At 41.1% G+C, this 16,759-nt stretch overlaps 1 protein-coding gene across 1 annotated transcript in view; it reads right to left on the bottom strand.

Annotated features, from left to right (window-relative positions):
* Positions 1 to 16,759, bottom strand: part of SNED1 (sushi, nidogen and EGF like domains 1) — a 100,248-nt gene that overhangs the window by 6,097 nt on the left and 77,392 nt on the right. The window contains exons 22-37 of the mRNA XM_018567900.1: positions 14,863 to 14,979; positions 13,387 to 13,503; positions 13,155 to 13,271; positions 11,410 to 11,586; positions 11,204 to 11,317; positions 8,979 to 9,092; positions 8,158 to 8,271; positions 6,981 to 7,097; positions 6,049 to 6,336; positions 4,439 to 4,619; positions 4,085 to 4,197; positions 3,121 to 3,399; positions 2,730 to 2,868; positions 2,571 to 2,653; positions 2,381 to 2,479; positions 1,566 to 1,673 (exon numbers count right to left, since the gene is read on the bottom strand). Coding sequence (XP_018423402.1) covers positions 1,566 to 1,673; positions 2,381 to 2,479; positions 2,571 to 2,653; positions 2,730 to 2,868; positions 3,121 to 3,399; positions 4,085 to 4,197; positions 4,439 to 4,619; positions 6,049 to 6,336; positions 6,981 to 7,097; positions 8,158 to 8,271; positions 8,979 to 9,092; positions 11,204 to 11,317; positions 11,410 to 11,586; positions 13,155 to 13,271; positions 13,387 to 13,503; positions 14,863 to 14,979 — 2,277 coding nt within the window. The remainder of the gene's footprint in view (positions 1 to 1,565; positions 1,674 to 2,380; positions 2,480 to 2,570; positions 2,654 to 2,729; positions 2,869 to 3,120; positions 3,400 to 4,084; positions 4,198 to 4,438; positions 4,620 to 6,048; positions 6,337 to 6,980; positions 7,098 to 8,157; positions 8,272 to 8,978; positions 9,093 to 11,203; positions 11,318 to 11,409; positions 11,587 to 13,154; positions 13,272 to 13,386; positions 13,504 to 14,862; positions 14,980 to 16,759) is intronic.

Here is a 16,759-nt window from a genome sequence, read left to right as displayed (position 1 = left end):
TGCCTAGCCTAAAATGAAAAGTCTTACTCTCTAATATTTAGTTGGACCAGCTTTAACTTTGACTTTGGCATGCATTCGCCATGGCATCATTTCGATAAGCTTATGCAATGTCACAACTTTTATTTCCATCCAGAGTTGCATTCATTATTCATCAAGATCTTGTAGTGATGATGGGAGAGTCATACCACTGCGTAAAGTCTTATTGGACTCTGGTGTTCAATCCATGTGTGAAAATGATGTCTCGTGCTCCCTGAACCACTCTTTCACAATCTGAGCCCGTTGAATCCTGACATTGTCATCTTGGAATATGTCCGTGCCATCATGGAAGAAAAAAATCCATTGATGGAAAAACCTGGTCATTCAGTATATTCAGGAAGTCAACTGAGCTCATTTCTGGGGACATAACTGTGCTGAACCTAGACCTATTATCCAATGAAATGCTCTGACCTATTTGCTTAGCTAAATCCAGGTGGTGACTTTTTTTGACCAGGCGGTGTATATGTATTAGCACAGGGTATAGGTTTTTTTCTTTCCACTTCTATGGTGCTTTACAATGCAGAGTAAAATTATTATCCGACAATCTAAAATTGCCTGGCTAAGTTCAGTCTTGAGTTGATGTTACTCACCAAACTTCTAGAGCAAGGGTAGCCAAACCTCGGCCCTTCAGCAGTGATGACACTACAATTCCCATTAGGCTTTGCAAGCCTCTGACAGCCACAGGCATTACTTCCAGAGAGAGATGCCTGATGGGATTTGTATTTTCACCACAGCTGGAGGGATGATGTTTGGCTACCCCTATTTTTGAGCCTCCGTACATGTGCATGGTTTTGGGACTGCTTCTGTTGCCTCCTATTTACAGCAGGGTCTAATGGAAGCCACCCCTGGAACATGTCTGTGAAGGTTCTCATTCATCCAGGTCATGGTATATCTTATTTTTTTACAGACACTCCTGGAACAGCAATCCTTTTGGATTTCCTTAGATTCTGTACTCCAAGCAGGGGTGGGCATCTCGGGCTTCATACAATCTCATAGATCTCAATGTGGCTGCATCTACGGTAGTTACATCAGCAATGTAACATGTATAACTTCATGTGGATGAGGCTCAGTCAGCTGAAACAGATTTGTCATTGAGTGTCCACCGTGGCCCAGCGAAGGAGCCATGTCATTTAACACAGAAGACCTTAGTAGTGCTCATCTGCTTCTACATGCTTAAAATAAACAATCCATGCAAAGGTCTTGGATACTCTGATAGCAATATCTCCCTGCAGTAATTCTTGAGTTTTGGAAGTTTTCAACTCATTCTGTTGCATTTTCTATAATATAAAACACATTACAGAACCAAATGGGGGATAGCAGGATCCCCTCATACTGGCCACAGCATGTGTTCAGACCTAGGAACTCAATCACAGAAATATCATAAAGAGATTTTGTCAGGTGGTTTAACTCCCCAGCATCTATCAAAAACTAAAATATCAGTTGTGGGTGGACTGACCATTTACCAGATATGTGAGATTATATGAAAGACAATTTGAGAAGAAGGAGGTAAAATACACCATATTACATACCCAGCTGGCACTGATGTCCTTTGAACCCTGGTGGGCAATCGCAGACCTCTCCATTCACACAGGTTCCCCCATTAATACATGGGGTTTCCAGGCAGCCTCGTCTTACTCCTAGTATAGGACAGTGAACAGATATAGAATGATTTCTTCCTGCTCATATAATATACACTTGTGCCACCAAATAACTAGATCTATGACCAAACTGTCCATCTATATGGATCCACAGAATAAAATGGTGCATATATTCCACTGGAATATTCACATCTGTACATCTGGCTGGGACTCAGGGCTTTAATGTCAGGTCACTCTGAGGAAGTTACAAATCAATGCTGATCTCGAATTGCCTATAGAATGATTACATTGGCATGTTTACAAGATGAACATATACCAAAATATGTTTGTAAGACGAATTAAAGTTTGTGATGACCACTAAAGGACAAGAAAATTCACCAACTGCCATTATTTACAAATGAAGATACCACTTGTCTAGTATGAAATACTGTCAGAGTTCGGCCACAAGCTGGAGTTTTAGAATCCCGGTCGGTGCTAAAAGATGATTTCTATACATCAGTCTATTGTGTAATTATTAGGAAGTAAAACTACGCCCTATTACTCCCAAACCTGAGCAATAAAACTGACATCTGGACGCGGATTGGTTGTTCTTTCCTCAAGTATTGATAAAGTAAGACTATATTTGCTTAGGGTGAAGGAATACCAAGGTCCTTCAAGTTCATTGGTCACAAATATGTACATAAAATGTAGTTTTGATAAATGCAGCACTGACATAGGATCTCATACAAGATCTCTCTGCTACATACCATCTCTGGGTCTCTGCTGTGGATCTGGCAGCTGCAATGCTTGCCTCAAGGGGATGGGTGACCCTTCTGTGTTCTCCACTCTGATAGGAGCTTCAGGCTCTAAAACGTATATATGTATATTATTATTATGCAGAGTTTTGTTGTACCCTGAAAACATCACCGTGCTGACACTGCTCAGGATCAGACCCACCTTTTGTGACATTGATGGATTTATTGTGATGGTGGTTGAAGCTGGCTGTTATACGTCTTCTACCATCTGTCAACTCTGTGAATCTAATGTGTAGAGAGGAGATATTCATTTGGCTGTCATTGTATCTCCAGTATACAATGCAGCATTGAGTCTACTGACCTGTGTGCTTGTGGACCCTCAGCAGGAGGTGGGCCTCTTTCTGTCAACATTCGAACCTCTGGAGGAGCCTGTGGTGGGGGTCTGTTCCTTAATATTCTGGGTGGAGTCCATCGACGCTCCTGAGGCCCCTCTCTCTGAACTGTAAGATACATGGAAAATACCAGCACTACATGAATTTCTACTCCCACAGCAGGCCCGATTCTTATTTCTGTACTTACAAACATTTCACTTGGCTTTGAGGAATCTTCATATCTGGTGCTGTGACTACTATACATACATTTTTCATGCTTTTTATAGTGAATGCAGTAAAGTGCACATGCAAAATGCCCCTCAAAACACAGAATAAATACTCCACAATGGATAATATCACTGAAGAAGTTCCCTTACTTACCTGTCTGTATACGCAGGGTCCTGGGGTCGCTATTCACAGGGCCCTGTGGAGTATTGCGTAGTGCAGTCACTGTCACCCTGTATCTCTGCCCAGGCTGCAGGTCTCGCACAGTGTATGATGTCATCTTCCCATTTGGCACATAACGACTCTTTGTGCTATGATTGTGCGTGACATTCAGTGTGTAGCCATCCACTGAGTCAGCTGGAGGAGTGTCCCAGTTCAGGTGCACAGTGCTGGTGGTGACAAGTACTGCTGAGAGGTTACTTGGTGGAAGTGGACCTGGCAAGTAAAAAGGAAGACTCTTAGAGATAATGATCATATGTGCCCTTTAAGACATGCCTGTGTCTAAGGTCAATGCTTAAGGCTGGCTTCACACCTATGGACTGCGGTAATTTGCATCATACCACACACAGCAGTGCACCATGCCACAATGCACAGTAGTGCACCATGCACATGTTAGTGCATTGAGTTGACAATTATATTGAATGACACCCCAATGCACTGGATACACACTGAAGGGAATTTATGAAAACTGGAGTAGACAAAATCTGGTGCAGTTGCCGATGGTAACCAATCAGCTTCTGTCTTCCATTTTTAAATCTTAACTGAACAAACTGAAGAAAAAAGCTGATTGGTTGCCAGAGGCAACTGCTCCAGATTCTGTCTGCTCTAGTTTTCATAAATTCCCTTCACTATATTATGCTGCATGTTATCATGCATTGCATTCAATTCAATGGAATAGTCTGCCTAACACAGCAAATAAGGTGCATGAAAGAACAGAAAAAAAATCACTGTCAGTTCCTCCTGAACGGAAATAACATTTGGCTACCCTCAGGATGGCCAATTTCCACTACAAAACGGATAAAACACTGTTATATATATGTTTAGTGACAGAGTTTGTGGAATCTACTAGAACATTTCTCTAGATCTATTCACATAACAAGGACTTGGTTAGTTCACTTACGTGTCCAAGCTACTAAAGGAGCACTAGGCAGGGACTCCGAAGGAGGATTGCCAGGGTCAGAGCTGCTTAATGTGCTGATTAGAATGGTGTATTTCTCTCCAGGATCCAGATCTCTGCGGATATAACATACGATGTCCTTAAAATTCAGTCTAATTATCTTTAGCTACCAGCAATAAAGCTCCCGAAAAACACTTCACTTCTTCTCTCCAGTCAATTGGAACATTAACACCTGTGAGCTCCCACTAAAAGCAACAGATACAAATGGCCACTATGTGATATGTTTCATTAGTAATGACATGCACTTTTTAATAAAGCACATGAAAGTTCAGACTCGGTACATGAGCCCCTACTCACCTGAAGGTGTACTCTCCTATGGAGGGCTCCTGCTCAGCTTGCTGAGTTCTGTCATTAGGATGCTGCAGAGACAGTCGGACATGAGCCACAGGAATGTGTCGGTGAGGGTTCAGTGACCAGGCAACCACGACAGATGATTCTGACACAGAACTAATACGAGCTCTGTCCACAGTTGGTGGCCCTATAGAGTCAATAATAATATTTATAACCATCTAAATGTGTGGTCTTAAAGCAGAATACATCATACAAAGTGCAGAAACAGTCTCTGGTGTAACATTATAATAATATCGAATTGGTTTCTCTGCACATTATTACAGCCCTTTAAACAGCATTAATGAAGAAGCCTGATAATACAGCTCTGCGCCCAAAAGCACCCTATTACTTTATGTAAAGTGAAATAGAGGGCAATGAAATAGTTCATGGACTCCTGTCATTAAAGAAATATTGAGGATGCCATTTTGCCATCTCTCCTGAAAATGCTTGTTGCCTGGCTAAAGACTTCTGACTTTACCTTACCTTTGCTGATCTGTATACTTGTTCTGTGTGTCTTTAAATGTATTGAAGGCAGCACATCAGCGTAATAGCCAGTCAAATATTTGCAAGAGGAGATCTGCAATGATGGCCCCCAAACCTCTCTCGTGACAGATTTAAGCTGGTCACTGACAATTCAAATTGTGGCCCATTCCTGCAATTTGGCTAAAATTCGAGCTGTGGGTGGCCTCTGCCGAAACCACCTCGTTCAACAAAATCGATTTTACAATCGACTTTTGTCAAAGGAGCCGGGTGGACAATTATGAACTCCAGGCAGATATTAAAGACAGCTCTGCAACCATTAAGACATCATTAAATGTGCTGAATATTTTTATTTATTATATTTTTTAAATGTAGGCAATGTAAAGATGTGAATATGACCTAATATTACCTTCTTGCAGTCTACTGTATAGCAGAGCTCAGAGAGGGAGAGGAAGAAGCATCACAGGGAGCCACTCAGGTGTGCTGAAGTGCAAGGAGCATGCTGAAAGAGCAGGGTGACCAAAAGATGAGCGCATCAGTTGCTTCTCCTTTTACTGCCCAGTATCACAGGGGATGGGAAGGGGGGACCAGTAAGTAAAAATGAAACAGCAGCCAATTCCTTTCCCAGCAAGACAGCGCTGCACTTCGAAGATTTATACAATTCTGCTCCGGACTTAATAGACAAAAATACGAATTCTTTGGCAGGTAAAACAGCTTTCATATAGTGTACGTATGTTATCTGTATATTTAGTGGTTTGCCTGAAGTTCAGCTTTAGGACAGGAGTACCAATACATATATGACTTTCTTCTAATTTGGTCAGGACAAAATAATTTGGACCAGAAACCTTTCATTTGTTCTATAAATGTAAAAATGACAAATATCTCATCACGTAAACTCTTTTATCATTACAGGTCACAATACCCCTATTCTTGGATACTGGAATGGCATGTGCACACAGACCACATTATCACACTACTACCGGAGTTCTGCACAGGCCCATCCATTACTTGTATTTGTTCCCTTAGAACATTTACAACATAAACCCCTTAATGTTCATGTGTCACTTGACTATCATGCTAAATACAATCCGTCTTACTTGTGCGGGCAGTAAGTGTGAGCGGGCGGCTGATGTCATTGTGCCTCAGATTTCGTTTCACAGTGACAATGGTGATGTTGTAAGGACGTCCGGGGCTGAGACCTCGAAGCTCATGTTCAGTGTTCCCTCTCTCTACAAAGTCAGTTCGGGAGGAACCATCTAGTGCTGTATAGCTCACAGCAAAACCATCCGGCAAGTGTCCGGGCACTTCTTCTGGTGGAGTCCAAAATACCCACACGCTGTTCTCTCCTACTGCACCCAGTGACAGAGAGAGAGGAGGCAGCATCTCTATAGTAAGAGGAGGAAACAGCAAATGAGTACAATGATCAATTCTCCTATACACAGCCCAACATTCTCAGCAACCCTAACTTCCTCCCTTTGCTTCCTGTATCACCTATTGCAATCAAAATTTCAAAGCAGCTTTGAATCTGATTGGTGGATTTTCTTCAGGCATCCTGCAAATAGTGCATCTTGAAACTCCCTTCCTGCACCACAAATGGGGGTTCTCAGATCACCAGTTATTAACAACAGGAATGGGTTCAATGGGTTCTTAGATCACCAGTTAGTGAGAAATGGAATGGGATCTCAGATCAGCAGTTATTGACAATAGGAATGGGGTGCACCAGTGTCTGGACCACCAGTCCACTCAATATAGAAAAGTCAGCATACAATATGTAACTGTCATACTAAGTGAACTGAAACATACAATTATTTAAAAAAAACTAATCTGCTTTACAAGCATGGATAGTTCTCTGAGTAATATATCAGAGCAGTTGTGAAGTATAGGACACATTTATAGCATCCAGATCCACATTACAGTTTACTGTAGTCAGATAAGAGCTGAGTTTTGCTCTTTTTGCACCAACATATATGCTGTTAAGTCCAGGCCTACCACAAATATAAGGAGCAGAATCAAACTCCTGGGAAATTACCTCTTTCACAAGTGATCCCAGTATAGCCAGTCCGACATGTACAGCTCACAGTGCCATCCGTACCAGACACACAGACGCCACGGCTGCCACATGGGTTCAAGAGGCATAGATCACTCACTGTAAAACACAAGGTTACTCTGACTATGGTATGATGATACATTGATATGGAGTTGATAAACATAATATATATCAGGGAGGCTCACAATGAATAGAAAAAAATAATAACTGCTTTCTACTTTGCTCCACTTTACCCTTTTTAATACTAATTTGCTCACAGTTCTTTGCAGTTGATAAAAGTCTGACATGGAACACTGCAATGGCAAAGTGCGGTGTAATAAAAACAGTAATAGACAAGTGCACAGAATTGATTTGTAGAATATTTTAACCACATGCTGAAAGGAATGTTGAGGAGCTGCTTGCAGCAGCTTCATGAATTGGTGGTTGTTTCAGAAAAAAAAACACGTGATCTTGGCACTGGTCGCTTTTTCTGCAAGGACTGTGTTAAGGGTTATGGGTTAAGCGTTAGGTTGAACATTAAGGGTTAGGGTCAGTTTACAAGGTTAACTTATAAACAACTCACAAGGGCTGTTCATCGTGTAAATATCTGTGAACGATCGCTCTGTGCGAATATATGCACAAACGTCTATTCGTTTTTTTAATTTACAAATGGAATTTATTTTGAATGTTCTGCAATATTGTATTATGATGGCGCCAAAGCAGCATAGGAAATTATTTATGTTCCATGCTGCTCAGCTCCATCTAATGGCCATAATGTGATATTACAAGAAGAACATTCAACATTAATTATTAAAGAGAAAAACAAAAAAAATGTTTGTGCATATATTCATAAAGAAAACGCTATAGGGCCAAGTTTGGTTAACGTTGATTAATTTGGTGTTTTAATTGTGTACCAACTTTTAATCCAAACCCTGAGGTGCTTAGTGATACAGACGCTTCAAGGTTCTAGCTTGGTTTGTATCCATGTACTAGAATCTGGACTAAATGCAGTGTCAAATTTGCATTATTTGCTTATTTTTCACTTGTTACTTCTTTCACTTGTTTTGTATTTATGTTTTCTGTTTAGTGTTACCATACCATAAACTCAAAGATACAAGATGGAAGGAAATGATAATGTGCATTAGAACATATTATAGATGAATAGCACAGACACCCTCACCTGTCTCACAGTGATAGCCAAAGAATCCTCTTGGACACACACACAGGTACGAGCCTGCCAGATTCTCACAGATGCCCCCATTCTGGCATGGAGAAGAGTCACAGCCATCCAGCTCTGATGAAACCAGAAAAAAAAAATGAAACATCTATATCTTTAAAATGAAATGCCTTAAAATAAAGAAAATAGACCTTTCAATGTGCTCATACTTTGGTACTTTGGGTATATACCTGATCTAAAAATGATAGCTGCATCTTAATTCCTTTACTTTTTTTCCTATATCATTTTTACATGATTTTGTGTCGGAACTTATCCAAACATAAAACATAATATTTGTTATTTTCTGAGCATACAAGAAACAAAATAAGCCAATATCAAGCTTCAAAATAGTGGTTAGAAAAATCTAGTGCCGTGTTTGGACAGCTAGCTCTGAACATGTGTTATTTTCTATATACAGGATCTAACTTTTCTTAAATAAGCATTTTTTACAGCTCAGCATTTTTGAAGATACATAAAATATTTGAGGACATTGCCTTCACATGCTTATTATGCCAAACAATGATACAAAATAGCAAAACAATATAGAACATTTTGCTCTGTACCAACTTTTAATAATATGTCATTTTCTAACTTTATATACTGAGTGAGGATAATGCCATCAGATAAGATTCTTCTATTACATTCTCTACCTCTGAAAAACCAAGAATAAGGAGTGTAATCTACACTATGACATGATCTTTCATAAATTCTACCCATATCTAGTTAGACACCAGAGCATCCCTTGTCCATGTGTTATATGGAAAATATATCAAAGACGTCCTTACCAGTCTCACATTGTGTGCCAACGTAGCCCTCGGGACACGTACACAGGAATCCCCCAGCTAAATCCTGGCAGCTGCCTCCGTTCTTACAAGGTTCAGAGAAACATTCATTCATCTCTGCAGTACAACAACATGATATTTACCAGGGGAGTCATTAGCAGCAGCACAGCCTGCAGTACCTTATAGTAAACACAGAACCAGAGATACGATCCCTGCCCCAGAGGAGCTGATAGTCTAATATATTAAGCGTATACCCAAACGCTATAGGGCCAAGTTTGGTTAACGTTGAATAATTTGGTGTTTTATTTGTGTTGTGAGAGAAAACTGAAACATGGAAAGGATACCCAGCACAAACACAATGAAATTATATAAACTCCACTCACTAAACCCAAGACCTCAATTGCTGCAAGGTCACAGAGCAAACCACCATCGTGCGACCTAGTCTTAACACACAGAAAACTGTAAGGGCCTATTCATATTCATGTGTTCTAATTAATTTCATTGTATATACAAAGGTAACTCATTGTTTTAATTGGTGCTAGTTTATATCTGTATGACGTGCATTGGCTGAAAAATTCCAGGTCTGTTTTTTGATGCGTCAACGTGTCATTGATGCAAAAATGTGAATGCAGCCTAAAGGTGTCCAAGATACATCAAGTAACTGTGCTCAGGTGGTAAAGGACCATCTTCAAATACACTTTCTTTGTGTATACAGACCATAGTAGGCTGACGCTCCAGTGTATACTGGTCACATACCCACCTTCCTTGTGACATTACCAGTACAAGAACATCTACTTCATTTAAACCAATATCAAAGTCTCAGTCTATGCAAGACAACACCAACCTTGCCTACGTATTTGCATATGGATCATGTATTCATTGCACGTGGATCACCTTTCATTAGAAGGACAATGAATACTGCCATCAAACCCAAAATCTATGTAGCGCCCTCTAAAATGTCGCTATTCAATTTAGAGATACCTGGACTGTAACCAGTCTAGATACTGATTATACAGAGCTCTGCATTCTATAGGTGTCCCTGAGTCTGCTGGATTGATTGCTCCTCCTGTTGCTGAGGAAAAGGGAGCCTTGGCATACAGTGAGGGAGGATCCACCCTCAGGTTATGACTATGCACCTGGCCCTAGCCAATCCCTGAGTAGGATGACTCAGAGGCATGGTTGAGGGCAGGTGATAAAAGGTCTGGGGACATTGTGGAGAGCTCTCTCTTCCCCTAGGGGCCTCGCCCTAGGAGGACTGTGTGTGATGCAGAGCAAATGGCCTGGGCCTCAGCACATGGCAGGTGCTGAGGGGCCTGGAGGCCTAAGGATACACTGATACTTCGCTGGGCCCATACACGTGGCAGGTGTTGGGTGCCTTGTTCTAAGAAGATACTCTCATTTAACTGGAGTGCTCCTTGGCAGTTGCAGATGCTGAGGGCACAGAAGTTCCAGATCCTAAAGAGGAAAATACCTGATGGAAGCTGGGTCGGGGAGGAGTCCGCTTGTTGAGGGGTACCGCAGAGGAGCTGGTGCGAGCGTCCGTCTGGGACCCACAAGGGAGATCCCACACCCTATTCCAGGTATCTGTTCACAGTACTACTACTACTACTATTGGTCCCTGGGACCAGATCGCAGCGATTTCGGCCTAAGCGGTTGCTAGGGGAGAAAGCTGTCCTCCGAAGTATTTCCTATGGCATCCTACAGACCCTAAACCCTCTCTCTCCTATTGATGTTGCAAATAAATACCCTAAAAAGACCCTAAGACTCGAGCCGTTCTGTCCGTGAGTGTCGGTGTGCTGTTGCTGATCAAAGGGGACTGGCAGCTGGAACCAACAGGTAGGAGAACCTATTTCAACATTCAGCGGCTCCTTCGGGGGTGAGCGCTACATCTATGCTAATGTTCCATATGTTCAGTTATCACAAGAGGAGGGATACCACAAAGTGTCCTCTAAGGGGTATAAAACTGGAAGGAAAGTGTCTGTGTTGCTCATAGTGCCCTCTATGTTTTGAGACTTATGTTTTCACCAGTACCAGAAATAAGAGATCTGGAATGTGGGTAATACCCATGTAATTTGCATTTTCAGTAATATATGACCCCCAGTGCCATGTTTTCATTTTCGGATGACAGCTGACAATAACTGATTCAAATTCACATTATAACATAAACACACTCTGAAATGAATTATAATGTATAGCTCACAAACAATATCATTTAATTCCTAGATTACCTATTTCACAGTGTTTCCCAATATATCCATCCTGGCATTCACACAAAAAATGGGAAATGCGATCCTTGCATACAGCGCCATTTTGGCAGGGCTGTGATTCACATTCATCAATTTCTAAATCACAAGAAAGAGGAACAAGTTATAACACAGTGCCGTGTGTGCTTTGTTCAGTCTCCCCCAGCCCCCCAACATGGATAAACTCCTACCCTCGCACTGCGGTGCCTCGCTCCACATTCCATTCTCACTGCAAACACGAGTGTTGTTAGCGGGGCTCATTATGTAGCCATCATTACAATGATATTCAGCTCTACCACCTGGCCATGTTGAAGTCACCACCACATGGGCATATTTCACATGTTCTGGAGGTCCACAGTCCAACTCTGCTATAAATCAGTCATAATGCAATTGTGTCAGAATTATCTTGAATATAAGGAGTGTTAATCACACATGATTCCCCCGTGAAGTTCCCCCGTGCCCACACATTCTGAACAAGCAGTAAAAGCACTTTATTACAAATCAGCCCTCATTCTCCTCTGTACCTATGCCCCCCCTCAGTCCTGCGCCCGGGGCAAGTGACCCCCCCCGCACCCCCGGTTGTTACGCCACTGCCTATAGGGGTTGTGGAGAAATTCATCTTCGAATTTCACAACAGAGGCACTGAATTCTGAGATCCTTTCCTATTACTTTGTATTGCAGCAGAATCTTAGCAGGCTGCTAGCCCTCTAATGTAAACTCACAGTAAGTGTTTTAGGCCCCCATGCATACTAGTCGGACGCATGAATGTGTGAAAAACATCCACCAGAAAGGTTCACCTGCAGTGAATGCTTTTTGAATGTAAGATTCACTGCTTTATAAATATGTCCCATTGTGAGCTAAAAATTGGCTTTTCAGTGGGTTTTAAAACAAAAAAGGCAAACATATGTGAAATGTATGTTTGCGAATTGAATGAGAAAATAAGCATGTCATAAAATAAGAAATACAGTCAGTAATGCTGATCAGTGAAATGACCCTAGAAGACCTTGACAGCTTTAAGGCAGAGTTATTTTGAATGGCGGGGCCATTTCCCTTCCTCCCTATCCTCAGTAGCACAGTGCGGATGGGAGTAAGTGGGCCTAGAACTGCTGTTTGGTATTTTTTTTTTTTGGGAGGGGGAAGAGGTTTCTGTATAAAACATTCAATTAAAAAAGGGAGAGAAGAGCCTTGCTCTCAAAATGACGTTTGGTCCAATAATAAAGCTCATTAAAACAGAAATAATAGGGATAGTACAGGACGTTCTCCATGTACACTTTTGCTCCAGTGATTCATCTTTCCCTGGCTCTCCTGCACAGCATTATCATAACTATTGATATGAAGCCCTTGCAGCGGAATGAAAAAAAATCGAACAGATTCCTCCATCCACGCTGTACAGTATGGATGGATGAATCTCTTGCTGTGGCTTTGTATTCTGACAGTGGTGGGTTTGCCCATGTCAGAATACCCATACAGTGACTGCAACTGATTGGCTACAGTTCGGGTTTGGAGAATTTTCTGCCTGGCTCCTTTATTTTCAGATGTTGGGTGGGAGGCTACCAACAGCATCACCCACTGAGCGAATTTCATCTGGTTCACCAAGAACCGTCCAAAATTTGCTCCATGTATGGCCATCTTTACATACTTTGACTGGCATGGAAACTTAATGCCATTAGAAATATGAACTATTGTAATATGAAAACTAAATACATATATACAGTAAATAGAACCTTACAAAATGTTTTGGACAAATTTTTTTCTCTTGTTCTCCGTAACATGACCTGTCTATACCGTAGTACCGTAAATATTAACACTATTAACCCGTATATTATCTTGCTTTGACAAAACACTTTATGTGACTACAAAAGCAGTACGGAATCTGAAATCTACATCCTTGGGTGGCAATGATAGAAAGATCCCATGCCGGGGGGTTCCCACTTACCCTTCTCGCAGTGCCTTCCGGAGAAGTGGGGTGGGCAATCACACTTGTATTTGCCAAGATAATGAAAACATGTGCCGCCATTGTGACAAGGACCTGATGAGCAGGGGCCCCTAATGCCTGAATTAAAAAAGACAGGAAGCAGATCTGTTAGCTAAAATATATAAGAAGGCAAAAGGTAAGAGGAAATCAAACACTGGTACTGGAATGCGCCTCTGGAACATCTTTTGCTCACCTGTTTCACAGTGTTTCCCAGTGAATGGATAAGGACAAATACAATAATATTCCTCATTGACTTCCTTACATGTTCCTCCATTCCGGCAAGGAAACAGACTGCACAGAGCCGGCTTTACTGAAGGAGGAAGAAGAAGATTTGCAGGAAATAAATGAGAGAAAGTGTGACACATTGCATTTCATCCCGTGGTACTATGAACCATGGGAATTGAGGGTGGGATAAATATACCCAGAAAGCCCTCTAGACCATTTACATGCAAAAGATATTACTATGACTTTCATTCCATACATCCTTCTACTACCTAGAAAATAATACCTTAGGCTAGAAGCCTCCACACTTTATTAGTTTGTAAATCACAAAAAATATAACTCACACATTTTGTCTGATAATGTTAAACTGGTAATAATCTTCTATCAGTCATGAAATGTTTGTTTTGCTTTATGCCGTTTATTATGCAACAAGTATTCCAATAAAGAGGGAGAGAGCATCTGAGGGGCTGCTAGGAGCCAAACCAAAGGTAGCTGAGAGACACAGTAGAGACACCCCGGGCTTGGTGTGAAACCAGTTTGCCTAAGTTCCTCCAAGCCCGCTCAAAACTGTGACCGCCACTCCCTCCTCCCGACCCAATCAGTTGCTAGGAGTGGGGAATGTCCCCGCCACAACTGCTGCCACCGATTGGGCCAGAAGGGCTTTCAGTCCCAGTTTTGAGAGGGCATCGGCAAATTCAGGTGAACTGGGTTCACACCAATTCCAGGATCATCATTAATGCTAAGGGTTCCTGTTATGGGATTTTTCTGAGAAGGTGTACATATTTGTAATATACATCATTTTAAGCCGTTACATATTATATGCACAAAATATAATTAATTTTCAATATATAAAATGAAACAACATTGACACTGACAAGAATTTTGAGACCTGTATTTTTAAAGTATAACTAAAACTTTTTAAATTTTGAATAGAGTAGCAATGGGTTATGCCCCTGTTATGTTTTTTTTTCTGCCTGTATCCTTCCATTGGGAAAAAATTCCTTCACTTCTTGTCTTGCAGACACAAGAGAGGAATCTCTCCAAAGTAAAGGAAATCCCCTCTTAGACAGTTGTCCCCATCTATAGTGTTTAAGGAGTGCTAGCTATTTCTTTCATCTGGATTGATACAGTTCTACCATTGGCCGTGCACACATCTATACTGACCATGGGCGACAGTGTGGGACAAGATGTTGAATAATAGCATTAAAAACCTGAAGGGGAGTCTAACCCCTCCTAACTCTATTCAACATTTTATAAAAATGGGTTTTAATACATTTTAATATGTTAAAATCCATTTCCAATCAGTGCTGTGCATGTTCTTCCTTCTGAGTGAAAAACAATCAGCAGTCAGCTGTTACGTCTACTTTCTAGACATGTTTGTGCCTTTCGTAGTACAAATGTATATTCTATACCAGTTCCAAGCCACATAAACAGGCAAGTAACTCACCCTTTTCACATGTTCTCCCATAGAAGCCTCGTAGACACACACAGGAATATGTATCTTCATGAGATTCACATCTCCCACCATTCAAGCAGGGGTCAGAGTCACAGGGAGATGGCCAAGCTGGAGTGGACAATGGCAGTCAATGACCAAAATGATTGAAATATCAGAAACACCCAATCACATTAAAAAATATGTTGTAAAAGAGATGAAAAAAGGTAATAAATAAGGACAGCTGTGATGACTTCCAAAGAATAGTTAGATCTGGTACCTGTGGAAATATTGGGGTGGTGTACCAATCTTTTGTTGATGATGTGATGCATTAGGTACCAATAGCCAGTTTTGGAAAATCTAACTGTCCTGTTGTATGGAGGAATGATCCATTGAAAGCAGATTTCTGCAGCTAGTGAACTTTTTTTTAATTGAAAGGAAGCTTTTGTGCCAAAAAACCTGTCAGGCATCATAAAATGCATACAATATATTTAAGCTCTCACGAATAGGGCCCACCTAACCCTCTTGTATGGAATTATAACTTTACTGCCTCCCCATATTTTGTAAAGTGCTGCACAAACTGTTTGCTCTACATAAATCCTGAATAATAATAATACATATAGACATACAGAGTACGATTTTAACCAAAATCACAAAAGGTTGACAATCTGATTTTAAAGGTATACAACTGTTGTAGCTTTGAATGTACAGACTGTCCATGAATTAAACTACAGAATCTTCTTTACACAGACAAGGATCAAATTATATGTATTTACTTTCTAACTGTATGCATTTTGTTATACCTGAAGAGTCTATGTGGCTGAAAAGCTTGTATGCAATTAAGACATCCGTAATTGCAGAAATCCCTTTAGGGTGGAATTAGATAGTTCTTGGCTTGTCTCCAAAACCAAAAGTAGTTTCTGTCCCAGTAGAGTGTAGTGCACTGGTACTGGATAAATATCATCACATGGTTCTCCTATCTACAAGGGAAGGTAAGACCATAATGGTGGGAGGTTTGGCCAATTTACTGTAGTGGTGATCCATCATTGGATGCATATTACAGTTTTAGAATTTCATCACATTTAATATAGGTTCTTCACCCTACTACTAACTCTACTCTTACCAGGTGTGTATTCCTATCAGCCTTACTTTATTGCAGAATGAGAAAGGGTTCACAGTTATTCTTTAATGGATGCCGAGGTACTTAAATCATTTACTCTCAAAGATAAGCTCACTTCTGCGACATCTGCTCCAGAGAAAAGTTATACTTTAAGTACCTGAGTAGATGGTATAGCACATATATTCTCCACAAAATGATACCCTAGATTCCAGATATCTGCTGGAGATGTGGCGGGAAGATGGCCACATTAGGACATATTTGGTGCTATTGTTTCCCAATGAAAACCTTTTGGGTAGAAATTTTTCATATATTCCAACTAGTGATCTCAAGTTTAGTACCAGAAACTCCTCGGATTGCGCTCCTCTTTATATTACCAGGCTCTATTTCTCGCTGTAAGAAAGGTTTATTTGGGTATTTTTTCTGCTAGTGGCCAGAACGATTTTACCTCGTCATTGGAAATTGTTGGCCTATCCTACCAGTGCTGAATGAGCTGCAGAATGGCTTGTATTATGCGGATGGAACATATGACGGCGCAAATCCATGACAGGACTGAGACCCATTTTGAAACTTGGAGCATATGGGTTTTGATTGAGGGTTTGGATGATTTAGCATTTCTCTTGATGACAGATGCCGGTTCAGTTGAACAGTAAGGGCACCCTTGTGAATACTGCTACTGGGCTTGCCTTGTTACGCACCCACGGGTCTGTTTCTGTCTCTCTTTACTTCCCGACTGCTCTCTTTTGTCCTTGCCTATCTGTTTCTATCCTTTACTCTCGTTTCTGATCCTTACCA

The sequence above is a fragment of the Nanorana parkeri genome, unplaced genomic scaffold (genome assembly GCF_000935625.1).
Source record: "Nanorana parkeri isolate BGI_ZX_2015 unplaced genomic scaffold, ASM93562v1 scaffold1114, whole genome shotgun sequence".
Lineage (NCBI taxonomy): Eukaryota > Metazoa > Chordata > Amphibia > Anura > Dicroglossidae > Nanorana > Nanorana parkeri.
Note: the sequence above shows the minus strand (reverse complement) of the source record. Positions and strands in the feature narration are given on the sequence as shown.